General features: G+C 45.8%; 1 protein-coding gene across 2 annotated transcripts; it reads left to right on the top strand.

Moving 5' to 3' along the window:
* Nucleotides 1-938: 938 nt before the first annotated feature.
* On the top strand, nt 939-20263 carry PYROXD1 (pyridine nucleotide-disulphide oxidoreductase domain 1). 2 transcript variants are annotated; one of them, XM_084809173.1, is made up of 12 exons: nt 939-1091; nt 3566-3646; nt 4365-4484; nt 8105-8233; nt 10628-10701; nt 11463-11635; nt 13843-13949; nt 14898-15036; nt 16501-16613; nt 17425-17547; nt 18040-18177; nt 19193-20263. In XM_084809173.1, exons 1-12 carry the CDS (start codon nt 984-986, stop codon nt 19439-19441), a joined length of 1554 nt encoding a protein of 517 aa, XP_084665299.1. In that variant the 5' UTR covers nt 939-983; the 3' UTR covers nt 19442-20263. The 2 variants fall into 2 exon arrangements, with proteins under 2 accessions (XP_084665299.1, XP_084665300.1); XM_084809174.1 differs by lacking the exons at nt 939-1091; nt 3566-3646; nt 4365-4484 and adding an exon at nt 7475-7617.
* The last annotated feature ends 547 nt before the right edge of the window (nt 20264-20810 follow it).

The following is a 20810-nucleotide window of genomic DNA, read 5'->3' as shown; positions in this document are numbered from 1 at the left end:
GAGAGACATGACAGGTGTATAAAATTATGCATGGTATGGAGAAAGTGGACAGGGAGACCTATTTCTCTCTCTCTCTCTCTCTCTCTCACACACACACACACACACACACACACAACTAGTAACCGAGGTCATCCCCTGAAGCTGATTGGTGGGAGATTCAGAACTGATAAAAGGAAGTACTTCTTCACACCGCAGAATTATGTCTGCTGTCAAATTATGGAATTGCTGTCAAAGTATGGATTCAAATTATGGAATTCGCTTCCACAAGATGTACTGATGGCCATCAATTTGAACAGCTTTGAAAGGGGGTTAGGCAAATTCGTGGAGAAGGCCATCAATGGCTACTGGCCCTGATGGCTATATCTATATGCTGCCTCTAGCATCAGAGCCAGTATGCCTATGTACACCAGTTGCTGGGGAACATGGGCGGGGGGGGGGTGCACGCTGTTGCACTAATGTCCTGTTGTGGGTTTCCCGTGGGCAGCTGGCCGGCCACTGCGTGAACAGAATGCTGGACGAGATGGACCCTCGGTTTGATCCAGCAGGGCTCTTCTTGTATTCTTATGATTCCGAACATGGACGTTTCTATGCAGCCATCATAGAAAACAGACCTTGAATAGCCACGAATTTGTCTGATCCCCCTTTAAAGGCAGGTCAGATAGCTTGAGAGCACTCGACCCACGCTCAGAACCACCTTTTAAAGTGATGTTCACTTCCATGCGAAGCCCACAACGCACATGCATTGCAGAGCCTTAGCTTCCCTCTGCCTTAAGATACCCCAAGCTCTTTAATTGTAGTATCAGCGGCTGGCCGGGGGCGGGGGTAGAGAGCAGAGAGTCACGTGCATGAGTCGCAAACGCCAATTGAGGCACTATGAGCCTCGCGGGGACCCGTAGTCAGCGAGTCACGCAACGCTGACGAAAGCGGTGAGGCGTCGCGTAGCCAAGTGGGTGACAGAGGGCTCCGCGGTCCAAGAGTCGGCCATGGCAGCCGGTTCGAGTTCGCTCAGAGCCGCCGCCGCCGCCGCCGCCGCTCAGAGCCGATTCATTGTGGTGGGAGGCGGCATCGCCGGAGTGACGTGCGCTGAACGGGTAACGTATTGCCCTTCGCTCTTAATAGCGTGCGTGGTCTATGCGCATGCGCTTCCTGGCAGTTCCCCCCCCCCCCCACAATAGACTGAGAATTCGACTACCTGGAGACGGGAACTTCCTGGTTACTTCATAGACTTATAAGAGTAGACTCACACGTGGTGCGTAGCTTCCGAGTTGACTTTGGATGGTGTGGGTTGTTTTCCCTCCTCCCCCATAGAAAACAGTGGAGGGACTCAGAATTGTCGTGTAACTGTGATTGGGCAGCAGTCCCATCCCCTCCCGAGATAAAAGTTACCTGCAAAGACAGTAAATTCCTGCTCTAACGTAGGTCTTAATTCCAGAGAGAAAAAATAAGCTTTAAAAAATCCATATAGTGTAATACCGTTAAGGTGCAATCCTATGCATGTTTAGGCAGAGGAAAAGTCCTACAACTCCCACCACGCTGGGAGTTGTAGGACTTTTTTCTGCTGAACATGCACAGGATTTCACCCTTATTAGAACAACTCAACGCTTACAGAAACTGTGCACGCTTGCGAGATCACCAAAGCTCTTCATCAGGAAAGATGTTATAAAATATAGGTGTGTGTGGTGGTGGTGAGGAGAATAGGATGGAAACCCTAGGCACGCCAATCTGCTTTTTGTGACATCTTGCCTGATGAAGAGATCTGGAGATCTCAAAAGCTTGCACACTTTTCGTGATCTTTAAATCGACTTAATACAAGTATTAAACTATGGATTTTGGATTTTTTCTTCTTATGGCTTTGGTGTTTTGTTAGGTTCTAAACGTTCAAAAGTGTGTTGTGTCTGCACGCAAGTCAATGGAGCACAAGGCTTATGCACCCACATAAGTTCTGTATTTGGGTTGGGAGAGGCTGCAATTTGGCTATTGGCCTTTGCTGAACCTGACAGGTTGTTTGTATGGGGGATTTGGGGTTGGAAACCCAAAGCACCTTCAGTATTAATAGTGGTCTATGTAGCAGGGTTGTCATAAGCAACTCTCTTAGCCACAACATGTCCCCGTCCCCCACTCCCGTATGGGGACAATGGAATGTGTTGGCAGTGGCAGGGAAATGTTTAACTGTTTTAAAAACAACAGCGACAACAAAGATGTTTCAAGCCTAATCAGATGTGAGTTAGGAGTTCGTGGTCTTTTCATCTTTGCTGCTGCCTTTGAGTTTCAGCCTGGACCTGCAGCTGCCCAGTTAAATCTATGCTAAAATCCTGGATGTCGACATGGTTTTCTATGGTAACTCTTCCTTCCATCCCAGGAAAGGAAAAAAATATACTGTCAAAAAGAACCAGGAAATTTGCTTTCCAGACAGTTGAATTGTGAACTATTATTTCTGTCTCTGGCCATCATACTTGATGTCTTTTTCTTCTCCTTCTGCTCTGTGGGATTAAAGTGGTAGCTACCCATAGCAAACCATGGACAAATCCAGGACTTCAGCTAAGTTGGGAAGCAGTGACACACACACCCCATTCCCCCCATAAAAACAAAGTAGAAGAAAAAGCTAGAGTTCATGCCGTTACTAGTTCAAGCCTTACTTGTAAATACAGCCCACGATTGTTATTCCCCACATTGCCTGGGGGCAGGGGGAGTTTGAAGGAGAATGGCTTACAAGAACTCTGCAGTGTAGATCAGTGTTATTATGCGCATATGGCAGGCTTTGCAATGTGCAGGGGGCGGGGTGGAATGTCATACCCACCCTGTATCATCTTTTCCATATAACGCACTATCTCCATATAATGGGGGGCGGGGATTGGGGTGCTAATAGCCACTCATAACTACTCTCTAATTATAGATGCTGTAAGGCAGCTTCACTCAACCTGGTGTGCTCCAGATGTGTTGGCCATGCTGGGTGGGGATGATGGGAGTTTTTGAAGACGCAAAGTTGGGAAAGACTCCTCTCAGACCTCGATGTCTGTTGGTAAAGCGCATCATCATAGCTCCACGTCACATTAGAAAGGCTTCAAATGAATACATTCAAAAGGTTCAAAAGAAGAGGGCAGGACGTTCACTGCTGACACATGAACAATACCAATTTTATCACTGTACTGTCTGTTGCCGTATCTGTGCATTTCCAAAATATGCTTCCTGGTAACACTGATGGCGTCTAATTTGGCTGTATTTTGTGGGGTGGGGAGTGTGAATCTCCTCACTGAGATTATGTGTGGCGCTGGGGATTCATGATCCAGATCACAGGCTATCATATACAAATTAGTTGGTCCAATTAATTGCACGGCATGATTTCACCTGGGCTTTTTCATGGAATAGTATGACAGCTAAAATTAAGCCATGATGCTTATATGGAACCACCATGGTAAGAGGCAGTTTGGTACTGAGTGCCGGTTATGGGTGAGCAACAGCAGATGACATTAAAAAACTGCTTGTCCGGAAAAACATGGGCTCATGGGTGTTTTAAGATGAACTGTCATTGGAAAATAATCTCATCCTTTTCCCCCCCTTTTACAAGCTGGCTGCAGAGTTTCCCTCTGAGAATATTTTATTGGTCACAGCATCACCTGTTATAAAAGCAGTAGTGAACTTCAGGCAGGTAAGACAGGTTTAATTCTGCTTCTTAGGCATTTAGGGTATGACTGAGTGCGTTCCTGTGCGGATGCGATCCCCTTTCTGTGCCATTGTGGGTGGCCAGGTCGGGCCTGTTAGAGAGCTGGGGCGTTGCATGGGCCGGTGTCCCTTCAACAACAAACGCTGAGACTCCTTGCATAAGGCTTGCCGGGTGATCCAGTGGCTAAATTGGAACTGAGCTTGGAGCAAGTCAGCCAGACCTTTTCCCTCTTTGGTTCATTGTAAGCTTCCAAAGTAGCTGCGAAGGCCAAACAAGGTGGTAAAACGTCTCAAGCAGTTAGTCCACAAGTCCATTTACTGCATCACAATAGCTTTGTTTTGCTTAAACATAGTGGGTGGGAGGCCGTGAAAGGCAGGGATTTGCACTTCTCTGTTGGCTCCGTTGGCTCATTCTGCCTTATGATGCCGTAAGTGCAGGCCCAATGGGAAGTTGCACTCACACCATTAAAAAGGAATAACTGATAACAGATTCTGTAGCCAGTGATTACTTTCATCAGCAGCTTCCTAACATTTTACTTTCATTTTGATGTTTGTACAAACCTGTTCTGTGTAGTGTCTTATTCGGTGAATATTCAATCTCCTGACATTGGTTAATTAAGCCTTTATGAAGATTATCTGGTGTGTTTGTACATTAGTAGACCCTGATTAGAAGTCTGAAGTGATCTGTTCTATTTCTTTGACAGGTTACCAGAACTTTAGAAGAATTTGATGTCGAGGAACAAGCAAGCGGTGTCTTAGAAAAATGCTACCCTAACATTAAGGTTATACAGTCTGGAGTAAAATGGTTGAAAAGTGGAGAACATGTAAGATAAACACTCAGACTTTTGTCTGTATGTGGAATATGAAATGGCTTTCCCTTTCAAGGGAGAAAATGAGAGAGATCTCGATATGAAAAATCAAGTTTCATGTTGTACAGTACTGACCTTTAAATGTATTGATTTAGATTAACTGCAGATATTAGTATTGTGATCCTAAACACTGTAATATGCATGTCACACAAATGGGACTGCTACAGTAGAATCTTAGACATCACTTACTTGTCAGTCCAAAAGGCCTTTCCCAGCGTAATACTGAGTGCTGCTCTTTAATGATCAGCTCAGATCTTTGGGGGATGTGAGACTCAAATTAAGCATGATGTGAGAGATGGATGATTGGATCGTCAGACATCTCTTTCTTTCATAAAAAGCAACTGCAGGAAGGGCTGTTTGGATTGGGACAGTTCAAATCAGATCTGAATTAAAGGGAGAAATTCCTTTTATTACATCATATGAGCTACTAAAAATCTAGAGCATCATGTAGCACTTTTTTTTTTCTTTTGATCATGTTTTCATGAAGTCCCATACCGCCACCAAGAGGAAAGGTTTATAACTTACATATTCTATTTGGTGGTTTCCTGCATGAATCGATCTCCTGGCTCTTGCTCACTTGCTCATCCAGTTGCATGGCTGAGCTCTTGGGCTCGAAACCAAAAAACATGGTGACTTATGTTCTTGTGACTTGCTACTGAGAAAGTAGTTTTGGGGAGAAAACTCAGCTGGATTATTGGTGAACTGCTGGAGGGATAATGGTAAATTGCAGACGAGAAGCAATCTCTCTCTGTTGTGGAGTGTTTCAAAGAGAATTTAAAAAGTGCAGACAGCTTGCTTCAATATACATTTTCCTAGCTTCTCTTATTCCACCCTTCTGTGAACAAATACTTCTGTTGCTCAAACTCAGCAAGCATACAGAGAGGGCTAGTCTAGACGGGATAGAAGGAAGACTGTGTTGTGTAAAGACAAAACTGCTCCAGTCATGTAGAAAGTGGGGTCGGTCCGATTATTTTTAAAAAGTGAAAGCACATGGGCGAGGAGCACAGAACCCTCTCATACTCCAGAATCTGAAACTGGAAGAGCTCTTAACTGAGAGAGAAAGCTGCAAGGGGAGAAGGACTGCAAGGAAGTAAGCTTCGGAAGGGGGAGATTTAGCTCCCCCCACCTGCCTGCACAGCCTTTTTGCTTTCAAGATTGGATGCCATGGTGACAATAAGTATGTCAATTATATGACTGCATCAATAAAAGTATGTCAGTCGTTGGGCCTGCTGTCTCTTAAAAAGTGTCTCCGTAGGGACCTTGCTGAAGAAGTGAGAGTAGGGATGTACGAAAGTCACTTAATTTTCCGCGGATTATGTTCATGGTGGGGGGAGAGGCGTTCCGTCCCTCCCCCTGGAATCCTCAACGGGGGGGGAGGCGATCCGTTCCTCCCCCCCCGGAATCCTTGACGGCTGGCTGTGCTCTGCGGCGGCTCCGCGGAACAGCTGGCCAGGCCCAGGCCAGAGCTGTCCGCAGCCGGATTTCCGGCCGTGGGGGGCTCTGGGTAAAAAAAAGAAGAAGAACCACGTACGCAAATGGCGGCGGCTACGGCCGCCACCATTTGCGTTTCTTATTTTTGGCCGTCTTAGTCTATGTAAATATTTATTTTACTATAATTTTTATTTTTACTACGTGGACTATTACGGCGAAAATAAAGGGGAACGCAAATAGCGTGGCGGGCGCTATTTGCGTCCCTTTTTGATTCGCCGTTTTAGCCTACGTAAATATTTACATAGACTAAGACGGCCAAAAATAAGGAACACAAATGGCGGCGGCCGTAGCCGCTGCCATTTGTGTACGTGGGTGTTTTTTTTTTAACCCAGCCGTGATAGGCTACATAAATCTTTACGTAGCCTATCACATCTCTGTAAAAAAACAAAACAAAAAACCTCCAGACTGCAAATGGCGGCGGTGGCACATCCTCCCCATCCGCCCAAGGTAAGTCCCGGGGGGGATCTGCGGGGGGGCAGGGAGGGTGGCAGGCCGTTCCACCACAGATTTCGGGGGTGCAGTGCATTCGGCCTCACCAGTGCATTCGGCCTCACTGAGATCCGTGGCGGAATTCTCTGACATCTCTAAGTGAGAGGATCCCTGTTGGATAGACTCATACTGTTCTTGGTAATGCAAAACAACAAAATCATAACTATTTCTGAATGGAGTTGGAAATGGAACTCATAGTGGTGCCATGGCTATTTCTTTGATCAAGGCAAGAGTTTTGATGCTAAAATTACTGCAGGCACATATGCCCTGGTCCATCTAAAGCAGGGTTGGGCAACTTGTGGTTCTCCACATGTTGGATTGCAATTTCTATCATCCCTCACCATTGGCTGTGCTGGCTAGGGTTGATGGGAGTTGCAGTCCAACATATGTATGACATGCTAGATGGGGAACCATAGACATAAATTGCACACACACCAAATCTGAATGCAATCTATCTGTATTGCATTGCTCTCAACAGGATGCATATTCGTATCTTCGCTCACATTTTGGCACAGCTAAGTGATTTTTTTAAGCCAGCTAGAACAAGATTGGAGTGATTGTGAATCAGCAACTTTGCAAGAAGACTTGCAACAAAATGTTACACAGCATTATTACTCCGTAATAGGATCACTCCTGTTCAGCGTTCCAGCCAGCCATGCCCTCCTCGAGGACTGTAAGCTGAAGTAGGGCATACCACTCTCCTCCTCGTGGGTTTCAGGTTTTCTTTTCCATCTACACTTTCATGGCTACTGGGCATGCTCAGGCCTCACTGAGCTGTATTTCAGTATTTTGCCCTGCCCCCCCCCCCCAAGCTCTTTGTGGTTTTAAAGATATTTTTGGTACTTCTGCAAACGCTGGGGTTCCCCTGAGAATGTGGTACTTCCCTCTTGTTTCTCAGTGGCTCCATTGTGGCTCCAATCCTGTTGGTACCGACCACCTGTAAAAGTAAAGGTGTCCCCAACCAGTCGTGTCCGACTCTAGGGTGCGGTGCTCATCCCCGTTTCTAAGCTGAAGAGCCAGCGCTGTCCGAAGACGCTTCCGTGGTCATGTGGCCGGCATGACTGTACACCGAGGTGCACGGAACGCTGTTACCTTTCCCACCGAGGCGGTACCTATTTATCTACTTGCAATTTCTTGCTTTTGAACTGCTAGGTTGGCAGGAGCTGGGACTGAAGACGGGAGCTCACTCCGTCATGCAGCACTCGGGTCTCGAACTGCTGACCTTCCGACCTTCCAGTCTGCAGTTCAGCGTCTTAACCACTAAGCCACCGCGGCCCCTTACCGACCACCTGAGTTTGCTATTAAAGGGAGTAATATTTGAGTTTGGGGGATCCTCACAATTTGGGAAATTTGGGATGTACTTATATGTTGGTTGTTCACCATGATCCAAACACCCGATCTGTAAGTGACTGCTGTTAATTCATTGTCATTGAATTATTTTGTTGTTCACTTTAGCCTTTGGCCCACTGTGACATAAACTTCTACTGTCCTCTAGCTTAGGGGTGGCTGTTGATGTCAAATCAACAACCTGCCTTGATTAGACCATTCGTACCTCTCCTTCTCTTGTTTATTTCCTATTTTAAATCTGGCTACAGAAAATCATCACAGAAGCTGGCGAGGAGTATGCCTATGAAAAACTTTGTCTGTGTGCTGGAGCAAAGCCGAAACTGATAACTGAAGGAAACCCATTCGTGCTGGGAATCCGAGATACAGACAGTGCTGCGGTAATGCTGTTTGCCTTTAGGCTTTAAACAGTCAGGGTGCAATCGGGGGCAGGTTATCTGAAGGATCGCCTCCTCCGATATGTGCCTCCCCAGACTCTAAGATCATCTTCAGGGGTCCTTCTCTGGGACCCCCCGCCAAAGGAAGTGAGGTGGGTGGCTACCAGGAAGAGGGCCTTTTTTACTGTGGCCCCTCGGCTGTGGAATGAGCTCCCTAGGGAGGTTCGCCTGGCACCCATGTTGTTCTCCTTCCGGCGCAAGGCGAAGACCTTTTTATTCTCCCAGTATTTTAGCATTTTAGCTTCCTAAACTTTTAGCTCTGGTGTTTTTAATCTATATTTTAAGCCTCTGCATTGCTGCCAGGTTTTATTCTCATTGTACTGCTATATTATGGTTTTGAGCTTTTGTATTTTATATTGTTTTTATGCTATACTCTGTGGTTTTAATTTTTGTGAACTGCCCAGGGCGCTTTGGCTATTGGGCGGTATAGAAATGCAAATAAATAAATAAATCCTATGGGTTGCGCTCCTGATAGTAAGAGGGCACCATGTTTGGAGCCCTCTGCCTGTCCTATGCCCTGCCGGCAAGAGCCAGGCAGGGTGAGAGGAGGACAGAGGCTATTTTGCCTCTGTTCTACTCTTTGAAATAAAAAATAGTACGTAGGCGGGTCTCTGAGCCCATCTAGCTGACTTCTAGTGATTGGGGACTGGAGAGGCCATTGGATAATATGCAACCTGGACCCCTCTCTCCACCCAACAGCACACCCCCTCTTCTTCTACGACTTCTCCTAAGTTGTGACCTCTGAAGAGAAGTTTTCTGCGATGGATGGGAGGGGAGAAGGGGGTCATGGAGGGAAGATCCACATAGACCACATAGAATCATAGAGTTGGAAGGGGCCTACAAGATCATCGAGTCCAACCCCTTGCTCAATGCAGGAAGCCTGATTCCCATACAGTCTCCCCTCCAAGTACTAACCAGAGCTGACCCTGCTTAACTTAGGAGATCAGGCGCATCCAGCCCTTTGCTCATCAGCACAGTTGGATCTCCTCTTCCACGCTTGTAGCTCTGTCCTACAGACACAGAGGAGGCGATCTGCAGCATCCTGTGGTGCCCCAGACACTGCCTAGGGCTCATAGGATTTCTCTCTGCATTAATATGTGTATCATAACTGAGAAGTCATAGTCAAAAATGGCTGTGAAATATGGGCTGCACGACATTACGATTACTGTGTACTATTTTGGTTGCGCCATCTCCAAAAATGCTATTGTCAACTCTACAATAATGTTTTTGAAATGGAGCAACCAAAACAGTAGAGTGAGTAGAAATGGTGCAGAGGTGGAAAATGTTCAGAAAGGGGCAACTGAAATGATTAAGGGGACAGTGCACCTTACCTATGAGAATAGGGTAAAGTGTTGGGGGAAGGGGATAAAAGATGACTAAGGAGGGGACGTGATAGTAGAGGTTTGTGAAATTTTGAATGGAGTGGAGAAAGATGCCCCCTGCACAATAATATTCAGGGTTTCTTGATGAAATGAATTGGCAGGAGACTCATGACTGACAAAAGCACACCCAAGGTAGTACTTGTTCACGCAACACATAATTCATCTACAGAATTTGCTGCCGCAAGGTGATACTGATGGCCGCTAACTTTAAATGGGGATTAGACTTCATAAATGGAAGATAGGCTTGTCAACTACTATTAGCCAGCCCAGGACATAGATTTACAGGTTCTGTGAAAACTAACCCTAAAATAACCCCATAATACAGCCTTCCCCATCCTGATGCTCTCCAGATGTGTCAGACTGCAACTCCCATTATCCCCAACCACCATGGTAATGGCTGGGGAAGATGGAAGCTGTATTCAGAGATGTCTGGAGGGCACCAGATTGCGGAAGGCTGCCACAATACAAAGAAAGAGCCAGGATTATTCCCTGAAAGCTCTCCTAAAGAGAGAGGTTGCTTCTTTTTTACCATCCTGTCAAAAGCCCAAAGAGAACACCTCTGGCAAGCATCTCTAGGCAAGGAGTTTCACTGTGATGTTTAATGCAACCAAAAGATTGGAGACAGATGTTAAAATTTGGAGAGAAAGATGGCTGCAAGAGGAAAAGGGATTTTGTACATCTTTGTGGTCCAGATAGGGACATCCTAGATAGTACTGTTAAGAGGGCACTTTCGTTCAGCCACAGTCTTGCAGTGGGGTGGAAGGGAACAAATGGCATGGTGGGACTAAATATTGGAGAGCTTCATTGTTGAAAAATAGGTAGCTGAGTACCAATTCCCTCAACTCTTTAACGTTTTAAGTGGAAACAAGTGGGTTCAGTTGGGTTTGTTTCGATAAAAAATGGGGACGACTCTGTGCTAAATCTCTCTCTCTCTCTCTTTCTCTGTCAAATATAGGAATTTCAGAAGCATCTGGCAAAAGCTAAAAGAATAATCATTGTAGGAAATGGCGGCATTGCACTGGAATTGGTGTAAGTAAAGCTTCTTCTTTTTTTAGATAAATGGAACTACACATGTGATGATCTTGGCTGAAAACCCAGTTTGTCCTGTCTAACATCTAGTTGCTTTAAGTGCGTAACAAATAATAATATTTATTATCAGGCTTCCACATCTTTGCTCATCATAGCAAGTGTGCCGGTGGCCTGTAACGAGGGCCAGCAGTCCCTGCCCCAGCTCCGAGGTCAGGAGGGCGGTTGTTTGTCAAGGAACTCAGAATAGTTCCGCTCTGCAATGTCAAATCAGCATTTCCCCTCCCGCTTCCATTTCCAGCTCTGGAGCAGGGAAGGATGGTTGAGCTTCCTTGGCCAATGTGTTGCCAAGGTGCCTGTACCACCTCGGCCATACAGGGCCAGACTAGCAAGCCCCTGCCACCCTTTCCTGCTCCAAACATGGAGCTGTGGAAAGACAGAGTCCTGGCAACCAAAGTTTCACTGTCTGTGCCTTTGGGGGCCACTGAAGGCAGTGTGAGAACTTACCATTTAATAAACAAAGCAAAACCAGCTCATCCTCAGAAGAAAGGGCCACTTCAACCTTTTCTTTTTTAATTTCCTGTCAAAGTAAGACACCAGAACCAAAGTACCTTTAAAGAAAAAATAAACAAGCTTGCCTTTAACCGTTGATCTCCTTGATTTAAAATTGGCCCCTTCCATTTGCCTGTGTTGATCTACTGACTACAACTGTCAGTCCTAAGTATGGACATAGAGGCAATGTGTTTTTGATTTTAACTTTTCAGGTATGAAATTGAAGGTTGTGAAGTGATTTGGGCCATCAAAGACAAAGCGATTGGGAACACTTTCTTTGATGCAGGAGCAGCTGAATTCCTTGTTCCAAAGCTGAGCGCTGAGAAACCGGAACCTCCGCTTGCTTGTAAACGAACAAAATATACAACCTCAGGAGGAGCCCCTGGTATAGTGCACAGCGTTATAATTGGCTCTTGCATGTACACAGGGATCTAAAACTGTATGAAAACCATTCCATCAGCCCAATCCGCATACTTCATATTTGGTGGGGGGACTGTTGAGGCTGATGTAGCATAGTGGCTAAGGGAGCAATCCTATGGCTGCTAGTCAGTGGCTAGACGGCCATAGGATATCTTGTTTTCCGGGAACTGACCTACCCCCATTCCGCGCTGCCTCGCAGGCAGCATGGAGAAGCCCCGTCCTCCACGCTTGCAAGAGGAGCGTGGAGCGGCTGAAAGGGGCATGGCTCAGGGCGTTCTGGGGCGGAGAGGGCAGAAATGCTGGTGCAACACATCCAATGTGTTGTCTGGCAGCCTTCTTCCCCGCTCCGCCATCCCACAGCTAGACAGCTGAAACCGTCTGTCTAGCTGCAAATGCAGGGCAGGAGGAGTGTGGAGGGAATGATCCCCTCTGTGCTTCTCCTGTCCTGCATTGGATAGGCGGTTGCCTCTGAGTTTGGAGGCGGCCACCTATCTGCATAGGATTGCGCCCTAAACCCATGAACTGGATAGAGCTGATTCAAGAACAGAAGGGGAAGTGGGAGAATCCCAATGAATAAATAAGCTACATTGTTGAAATTTGATCTCACTTAGGATATTTAATACTGGCCTACCTTGCAGGCCTGTTGTGAAACATCCACTATGAGAAAGTGTTTAGAGTACTTTGAATATCCTAAAGTGTTTTTAAACACTAAATGTTACATTTTAATAACCATAGTCTTCGTTTGTACACAGCATAGTGTATATAAGCATCACCATAAACCACCCTGGGATAAATATTATGAAGGGTGGTATATGAAATAAATAAACAGAGTCACTGAGCTCTGAACTCTGTATAGCTTCTGAAGCAAATTTGCCAGGCTTCTGGTGGCTTTCCCACTTTAAGGGTGCCATGCCTTGCATATCTACACAGAAATAAGTCCTACACCTCCCATGCTGGCTGGGGGATGCTGGGAATTATAGGACTTATTTCTGTGTAGACACGCTGCGAAGGTTTGAGGCTTACAGAGGCAAAGAAAAAAATGTCAGGTCTAGAAGCCTGCGGGGGGGGGGGGGGTGTTGGGAGGTGGTAACCCTGCAAGAGTAGTTTCATTTCTGTGGTTAAGTTTCATTTTCCTGAGTTAGGTTTCATTTCTCCAGGTTTGAAAAGTACTTTCGGTTTTGCAGGAGGAGAGAGAGAGAGCCAGTGAGACGGAGACTGGGGGGCGTGGGGAAATGGGGACTAGTGCATGGAGAAAGAGCAGGAAAAAGCAGCCCGGGGAAGTCTAAATGCAGCTAGGATAGAGGACCTTGTGTTTTTGCAACCTTTATTTTCTCTTAATGCCTTTTGTATCACTCAGTTCTATTCTGTAAATACCTTAAGTCATAATTTGCTTGCTTTAATTTACCAGTACACTGTTGTAGTTAACAGCCAACTGTCTGAAGTGCCAGCCACCCCACGTCTATAGCCTAAACCCCATGTTATTGAGGGAAGTTTAAAGGAAGGACAGTGGGACTCTTAAGGAGGCCAGAGATCCTTAAGGAGTTGCTCAGGGGGTCCAGGTCATAAGGGGAACCCTGACACATGCATAGGGTTGTGCCGAAGACTGCAACCCTACACCCACTTACCTGGGAGAAAGCCCCACTGAACTCAGTGGCACTTGTGGGATTGCACTTGAAAGGTGTGTTGTTCTTTTAAATACGCTAAGTTTAATTAGAAAGGAAAAGAAGCAGTAAAGTATCCATGTGCATTTCACATATCGGCAGCAGCCCCTTGCCTTTCCAGAACGCACAGCTGCCTGCCAAAGGGAATGGTCAGGAAACATTAACCACCCATCCCCAGCTGACGGCATCATCATGTCTGTGTTCTCCATATCTGTGAAACCCTTCCTGCAGGGGTGGGGAACCTGCGGCCCTCCAAATCTTGATGAGCTACTGCTTCCCTCATCCCTCACCGTTGGCTGTGGCTGATGGGAATTGTAGTCTATCGACATCTGGAGGGCCACAGTTCTCCCAGTCCTGCCTTACTGTTAGATGGTACTGGCATTATAGGCCCTGACCATCTACAAGTGATCAGTTTGTTCCACCCCATAGTGTAGTACCTGGAGAATTTAGATGTTGGCCATCCCTGCTCTTACATACATTTTGATCTTTACCTTGATTCCCCACCCTCCAGCCCCAGAAAGTGAAACGGAAGAGAGAGCTGCAGCAAACCCTGGAAAAATAGGCAGTGCCTTAGGCCCTGATTGGCATGAAGGCTTGCATCTCAAGGGAGCAAAAAAGGTATGATTATGATTATGATGATGATTTAGAATATATTTAGATCGCCCCTCTGCTCAATGAGCGCTTGAGGTCATCTAAAAATCAAAGCAATACAAAGAAGAAAATATATAAACCACAAAAAAGAGCCAGTGTGGTGTAGTGGCGAGAGTGTTGGAATGGGAGCCGGGAGATCCGGGTTCTAGTCCCCACTCAGCCATGGAAGCTCATGGAGTGACTTTGGGCCAGTCACAGACTCTTAGCCCAGCCCACCTCACAGGGTTGTTGTTGTGAGAATAAAATGGAGAAGGAGGAGGATAATGTACACCGCCTTGAGTTCCTTAAGGAGGAAAAAAGGCGGGATATAAATGTAATAAATAAAATTTAAAAAGCTGGTTATTTGGACAGTAAAGCCAGAGATTAATAATAAAATCAGAGAAATTAACTACTGAAAGCTCAGGGGAACAGCATTGTTTTCACTGGCTGTATAAAGGAGAATAAAGAGGAGGCTAGTTTAACCTGGGGAGGGAGTTCCACAACCAGAGTGCTGCTATGCAACAGGTTGATCTTCTTTGGTGAGAAAATAGTTTAATGGTGGACAAACAGCTTAACGTACAAGCTGTCTGGGGTGTACTTGAGGATTTATTTATTTATTTATTTATTACATTTCTGTACCGTCCAATAGCTGAAGCTCTCTAGTTGCACATTCTTTGTTAGTTGCACATTTTTTCGAGATAAAATGTTTTTGTGTTATATTTCACGTTTGCATTGGGGCATGCAAGTACATAAACCCCGTACTGCAGAATGCTAGACTAGATGGACCTAGGTCTGATTTGGCAAGGCAAATCTTGCGGTCTTAATGGGTCTGCAAAATATCCTTTGTGTTTCATCCTGTGGGACAGCTTTTAAAGAATATATTGCTAGTACTTACGGTATTAATGAATGCCATAATTAATTTTCAATGTTCCTCAGCTTTCCCATAAAGTTCATATTGAAAATCTGTGTGAAATAAAGAGGACATACCTCTGGGAAGAATTCCAGCAGTCGCAACAGGTGTCCTTGGTTTTCCCCAAAGCTGAGCAGGACAAGGGGAATGCAGAAACAGATAACGGTAAATAGTATAGATTTGGGGTTTTGAAAATGCCTCTGTGGGACAGAAGGCAGCCTGGTTCACACACGAGGCCTAAACAGGCCCTCCATCTGGTTGGAAGCCTCTCTCTGATTGTAGCAGCCGTTAGAACTGAAATAACCCGCAGTCAGTTGGGGACTACTGTTCCAGCCCCCTCTCTCAGTGGATGGGGATTTTTCTTGCACAAACAGAAAGGAACAAGGAAGAAATGACTGAGTGAATATTGGACTGTGGTATTTCAGATCACAGGCCATTGCTTGAAATATGGAATTTCACCTCTTACCTGCTCTGTGAAACTCCATGCCTCTAGGATGTGGTGGCAGCCAATAGTATAACTACATTTAAAAAAAAAAAAAATGGGAGACTAGGACTGATCTGAAAGTTCTCAGGGAGACGTCCTTCATCCCACTAGCAGTTTCTTGTTTTTGTTGTTTGGTGATGGCATCAGAGGTTCGCCTATTCAGGAAGCATTGCCCTTGCTCTCAATTGGCTTTGTACTCAGTGACTTTGGCTATGTAGCATTGTGCAATTATCTTATTCAGTAAGTAATACCTGAGTGGCTGGGATTGCCCATGTGACAAATCCAAATCCAGGAAGAAATGGATGCAGTTATTGGAAGAAAATAATGCCAGAGCATTAGTGGATATGGGAAACGATAGCGGGAAACAATAGTAGGAAACAGTACCAAATAAAAGGTGAACATTCACTTAATTTAAGGGTCCGTCCCCCCCGGAACTACCCCCCACATCTCCCCCAAGTACTACTTTTGATCTGAAAAATGAAACAGGTGACTTGATACAGCCCTACTGAGACTGACCATTATTGGTGACATCTTTTATGGCAGTCCTCATGAAAAAGTAGAATAACGGAGGGTGCCATCCTATGGACTGTGCCCTCACTGCTCGGAAGCTCCCGAACCCGAAGCCTTCCGAGATTCCTATGCCCTGGTGGGCTGAAGCCAACATGGCTGAAGGAGCAGTGGAGGCGATATTTGCCTCCTTTTCCTTTGATCTCCTTTATTTTTGCTAGATGGGTTTTTTAGCCTGTCTAGCGAGGGCATTTTGGAGCGGGAGGGAAGGAGGCTCAGGAGAAATTGTATCCTGGCCTCTCCAGTCTCCTACACCCCCTTTCCACCAGAACACCCCCTTTCCCCCCTCTCCGAGGTCAATTTTCTGACCTCAGCATGCAGCCAGCGTGGTTCTTTCCACACCAGCTGCGGGAGGGTGGGTCAGATCTCTTGACTCCCCGCTTCCGAGGTCAGAGCACTGTCTCCAACCTCAGAAGGAGTTTTCCAAGCCATTCTATGGTCCCTGGGATGCTCGCCCAGGGACCATAGGATTGCTCCCTGAATGTCTAGGAACTTCCTATTCCGTGCCTATTTTCATGGCTGATTTTGACATAACCTGTATTGTGTGTAATCTTATACTCGAACTTTCAATCTTTCAGAGCTGTGGCCTGTATATGTGGAATTAACTAATGGGAAGATATATGGCTGCGACTTCATTGTTAGTGCAACTGGAGTTGTCCCAAATGTCCAGCCATTCCTTCACGGTAATAATGTAAGGGTTAATGTTGAATACAATTGATACATACTGTTTTTCAAAATAAAGCTTGAATTATTTTTCCATCTCCTAAACTACATGGTTTTTTAAAATAGAGAAAAATTCCAATCCCTTTAAAATACGATAAATATGACATTTCTTAAAAATATTTAGCTGGGATGGATCACAATCTTGAGAAGTTGGGCTGCGTAATATGGCAATTTCAATTTACTGGTGTTTTATTTGAAAAGAATGATTGAAATGTCACAACAGAAAAGGATCCCTCTATAATTTCCCTTTATCTCCCTTAATAAGAGCCATTTCCTGGTATGTGATATCTGTCTAACAGATCCCACGTTATAGGAAACTGGAAGGAATCTTCCAAGTCAGTGTGTCTGATGCATCTAGAGCTTTGCCCATAGCACCACTTGCTTGCTGTCTTGAACTCTCAATAGATTTGATGTTCGTTGCATCTGTGATACTACAAACACATGCAGTGGGGTATGCCCTGCTTCTTCCTGCTCGTCATTTGCCGTCTGAATAGTCTGGGGTGCAAAGTATGTAACAGCACCAACCTGGATGGAGGGGGTGGCTGCCAAGACATTCAGATCTGTTCCAGCCCTACAGGTCTATAAGCTGGGATAGTGGTAACTAAATTGGGATGAGCTGCAGTTGTGTTTGGCTTTTTAAGATGCTTGATAAGATACCTTTTAAATCTACCTACCAACCATCTATTTATCTCACAGGTATTTTATTTAAAACATGAGCAAAGTCACGTGTTCTGCTTTTTCTTTTTATGGAGATGTACATTTATCTATTCAATGTGTAGTTTGATTTAGGTGAAGATGGAGGTCTAAAAGTGGACAAATGCATGCACACGTCACTGCTGGATATCTACGCAGCAGGGGACATCTGCACTACATCATGGGAGCCCAGTCCAGTTTGGCAGCAGGTAAAGCCACTGTTAATTCTGCTCCTTGCCTGGGTTTAACCCACTGTTCCTTAGACACCAAAACACTCCAGCAACCACGCGCAAGAGGGAGGTGCTGTCAGGCTTGGGGGAACCCCATGGTTTGCAAAAGGACAAAAATGCTTTGGTGGGGGGAAAACCCTACGGAGAGGAACCCCCAAACAGCCCAATGAAGACTGAGCATGCTCAGTGGGGCATGGAATGAGGACTGAGTGTTGAAGAAAAAGAAGGGTGGGGGCGGGGAGAAAGAAGAATGTAATGGAGTATCCTGAAAGAGGGGATGACTGGTTGGCTGGAAGCCTGAGCAGCAGCACCCCAGGTTTGGCTGCCGGTTCCGCTTCTCAAGCAACCATAAAGGAGTCCTCCTGGGGTGAAGCTGAACGCTGGGGACTGGCCTCTAGGAACACATGCTCACAGTGCTGAAACAGCCCCCTGCATGTTCGTAGCATTTGTCTCTGTCGCTTTGTTTTTCAGATGAGGCTTTGGACTCAGGCGCGGCAGATGGGCTGGTACGCTGCAAAATGTATGGCCGCTGACACTTTAGGGGAACCTGCAGACATGGATTTCAGCTTCGAGCTCTTTGCTCATGTTACAAAATTTTTCAATTACAAGGTAATGAACTGCATTTTCACCAGGGGGGAGTAACCTCCGGCCCACAGAAGCTTGAGCTCCTTGGCAGGCCCTAGGCTCTGACCCCTGGCCTGGAGGCGGCTTGAACTTGGGGAGAGGAAACCCCCTTGTTATCACTGATCTGTGATCACAGATAACAGGGGGATCAGGGGAGTCATGGCTTCGCCTGCCCCAGATTGGGAGGAGGATCCTCCTGGCACAGCTGCTGAGAAACGATGTTGGGGTGTGTGGCCCTGCCCCTTTTCACAGCAAGAACGAAGCCATGACCCGACATCATCTGTGGCCCATGGAGGGCTGGGTGGGGGTAATCCAGCCCCCCCAACTAGATTATAGTTGCCCACCCCCAATTTAAATTTATTTACATTATTAAGGGAGCAATCCTATGGCCGCTAGTCAGTGGCAAGATGGCCATAGGACAGGTTGGTTCCCAGGAACCGACCTCAGAGCCCGCACTCTGAGATTGGTTCCCTGAGAACTGACCTCCACCCCCTCCCACACTGCCTTGTAGGCAGCGCGGAATGGCCCCATACTCTGCGCTCGGAAGAGGAGCATGGAGAGGCAAAAACGGGGCGTTCCTTGGGGTGTGGGTAAGTTGGAAATGCCGGTACAACACATCCTATGCGTTGTTTGGCTGCCGCTTCCTGTGCTCCGAGGTCCCACGGCTAGACAGCCAAAATCGGCTGTCTAGCCGTAAATGCAGGGCAGCTGAAGCGTAGAGGGGACAATCCCCTCTGCACTTCTGTTGCCCTGCATTGGATAGGTGGTCACCTCAGAGTTCGGAGGCGGCCACCTATCCTGATAGGATTGTGCCCTAAAGTATTTAAATGCACTTAAATTATTGCAACCAAAGAGGTGATCTCCCATTTTGGAATGTCTTACTTGCAAAAGATTACATTTTTATGCTGTAGGACAGCTAGCAGAAGTTGGGTTTGCGGCCTAAAGTTGTGCATTGATATGCATCAGGTTGCAGCCTGCAACTTATTTTTTATTCCCCTAGGTGGTGCTGCTGGGAAAATACAATGCCCAAGGGCTGGGGTTAGACCATGAACTGATGCTGAGGTGCACCAAAGGACTGGAGTACGTCAAAGTGGTGATGCGGTACGGACGAATGCTGGGAGCTGTGTTGATCGGAGAAACGGACCTGGAAGAAACTTTTGAAAACTTGATTCTAAATCAGATGGATCTTTCACGCTACGGGGAAGATCTCCTGGATCCAAATATTGACATTGAGGATTATTTCGACTGAAGTTCTGAAAAGATCAGTGTCTGTGACTTATTAAATATTTGGGATTTTCAGAAAAGGATTTTCCTACGCACAGTACATACATGAGGCCGTATGACTGCAGTTACCCTAAATACATGGCACAGGTGCCTTTAGGCAGTGCCGGTATATGCGGTGTGTCCAAATGCAAGCACATTAAAGTTGGACACTGAACAGTGGTAGGGAATGTGCATATATTTTATAGCACAGGCTTTAGTTGGAATTTACAGTGCCTCCATTCACCTTTTAAGGTAGCTTACAAGCCCACCTCTTCCTGTCATGTAATCTCCATTTCAGCGGCAGTCGTACATAACAGGATACCCAAGTGAATTTAGGTCACTTACTTAAAAATATGTCTCTCCTAGTTCTCATAGCACTCAAAACTGCTTACGTCTTGAGAGAATTTGGTTCAAGCTCAGTTATGGTGAAACAGCAATGCGAGCATGAGCCAGCCGAAGTTAAGTACTCTGAAATCTCTCCCATTAAAACCGAGATCTGAAAGTGCTTTACTTAGGTTGGATCATGCCTTGTTTATCTGACGTGACTTGCTTATTTAAAGGAATTTCTTAAGCCTGCTGTGGAACTGACACAGACGCCTTTCAGTCACACAGAGCTGGGTGCTGTCCCACCCACGTTGTGGTGGCGAGTGTGTGAATACCACAGACGTGGATCTTCTGCAACTGCTCATTACCATTCCAGGAAATGTACAATTGTACAAGTGGTTAACCAGAGTTCTACTTCTTACTGTAACAAAAAGTTTCCTGAGTAGTTAACCCTGGATGACAAAAATTAAATGACGGCACAATCGCCTAGAGTAGCGTTCTGGGTTTATTAAATAGCACTGCATGGGAAAATGAGCCAGAGGAAGATCACTTGTGTTCTGCTTGGTTAGAAAGCTGATGGGCTCCTCCTATGTGATTGGTCTCTATGCTGCCTATAGGAGTAGCACAAAATCAGTTTAGGGTTAGCTTTTAGACTTCCAAGGGAGCCTCTGTATAATGCGCAAAGTGGTCCCCAGCTGAATCTGACAATACAGAATGACTGATCTATATGAAAAAAAATATACACTAACTCCAACTAGATTTTAAATGTGTAGCTGACATGTACCAAGACTCAGGCCATACATAAATAAAACCTTTTATAGAAAGACATCTTGGTGGTAAACAAAATTCAACCACTGTGTCAACATGATTAAATGTCAAAAGACATTTTGAAAAAAAATCTACCCTACTCATAACACAGAGGCATATTATAAATCCTGAAAGCATTTCTCACATGTAGCTCTTTATACAAGAATGCCATCAAGACTATTTCTTCCTTAAGTGGTTGAAACTGAAAGACAGAGGGGGACTAT

This window comes from Heloderma suspectum, chromosome 7 (assembly GCF_057233095.1).
Source record: "Heloderma suspectum isolate Gila_16-S chromosome 7, 16-S_ref, whole genome shotgun sequence".
In the NCBI taxonomy this organism is placed as follows: Eukaryota; Metazoa; Chordata; class Lepidosauria; order Squamata; family Helodermatidae; genus Heloderma; species Heloderma suspectum.
Note: the sequence above shows the minus strand (reverse complement) of the source record. Positions and strands in the feature narration are given on the sequence as shown.

What these genes read in the sequence shown, in the direction of transcription:
- PYROXD1 (XM_084809173.1), top strand. Translation starts at nt 984, where the DNA reads ATGGCAGCCGGTTCGAGTTCGCTCAGAGCCGCCGCCGCCGCCGCCGCC. An exon ending in AACCTCAGGAGGAGCCCCTG is followed by an intron (nt 11,636 to 13,842) that starts GTATAGTGCACA and finishes CCCACCCTCCAG; the next exon opens with CCCCAGAAAGTGAAACGGAA. An exon ending in CCAGTCCAGTTTGGCAGCAG is followed by an intron (nt 17,548 to 18,039) that starts GTAAAGCCACTG and finishes TTTGTTTTTCAG; the next exon opens with ATGAGGCTTTGGACTCAGGC.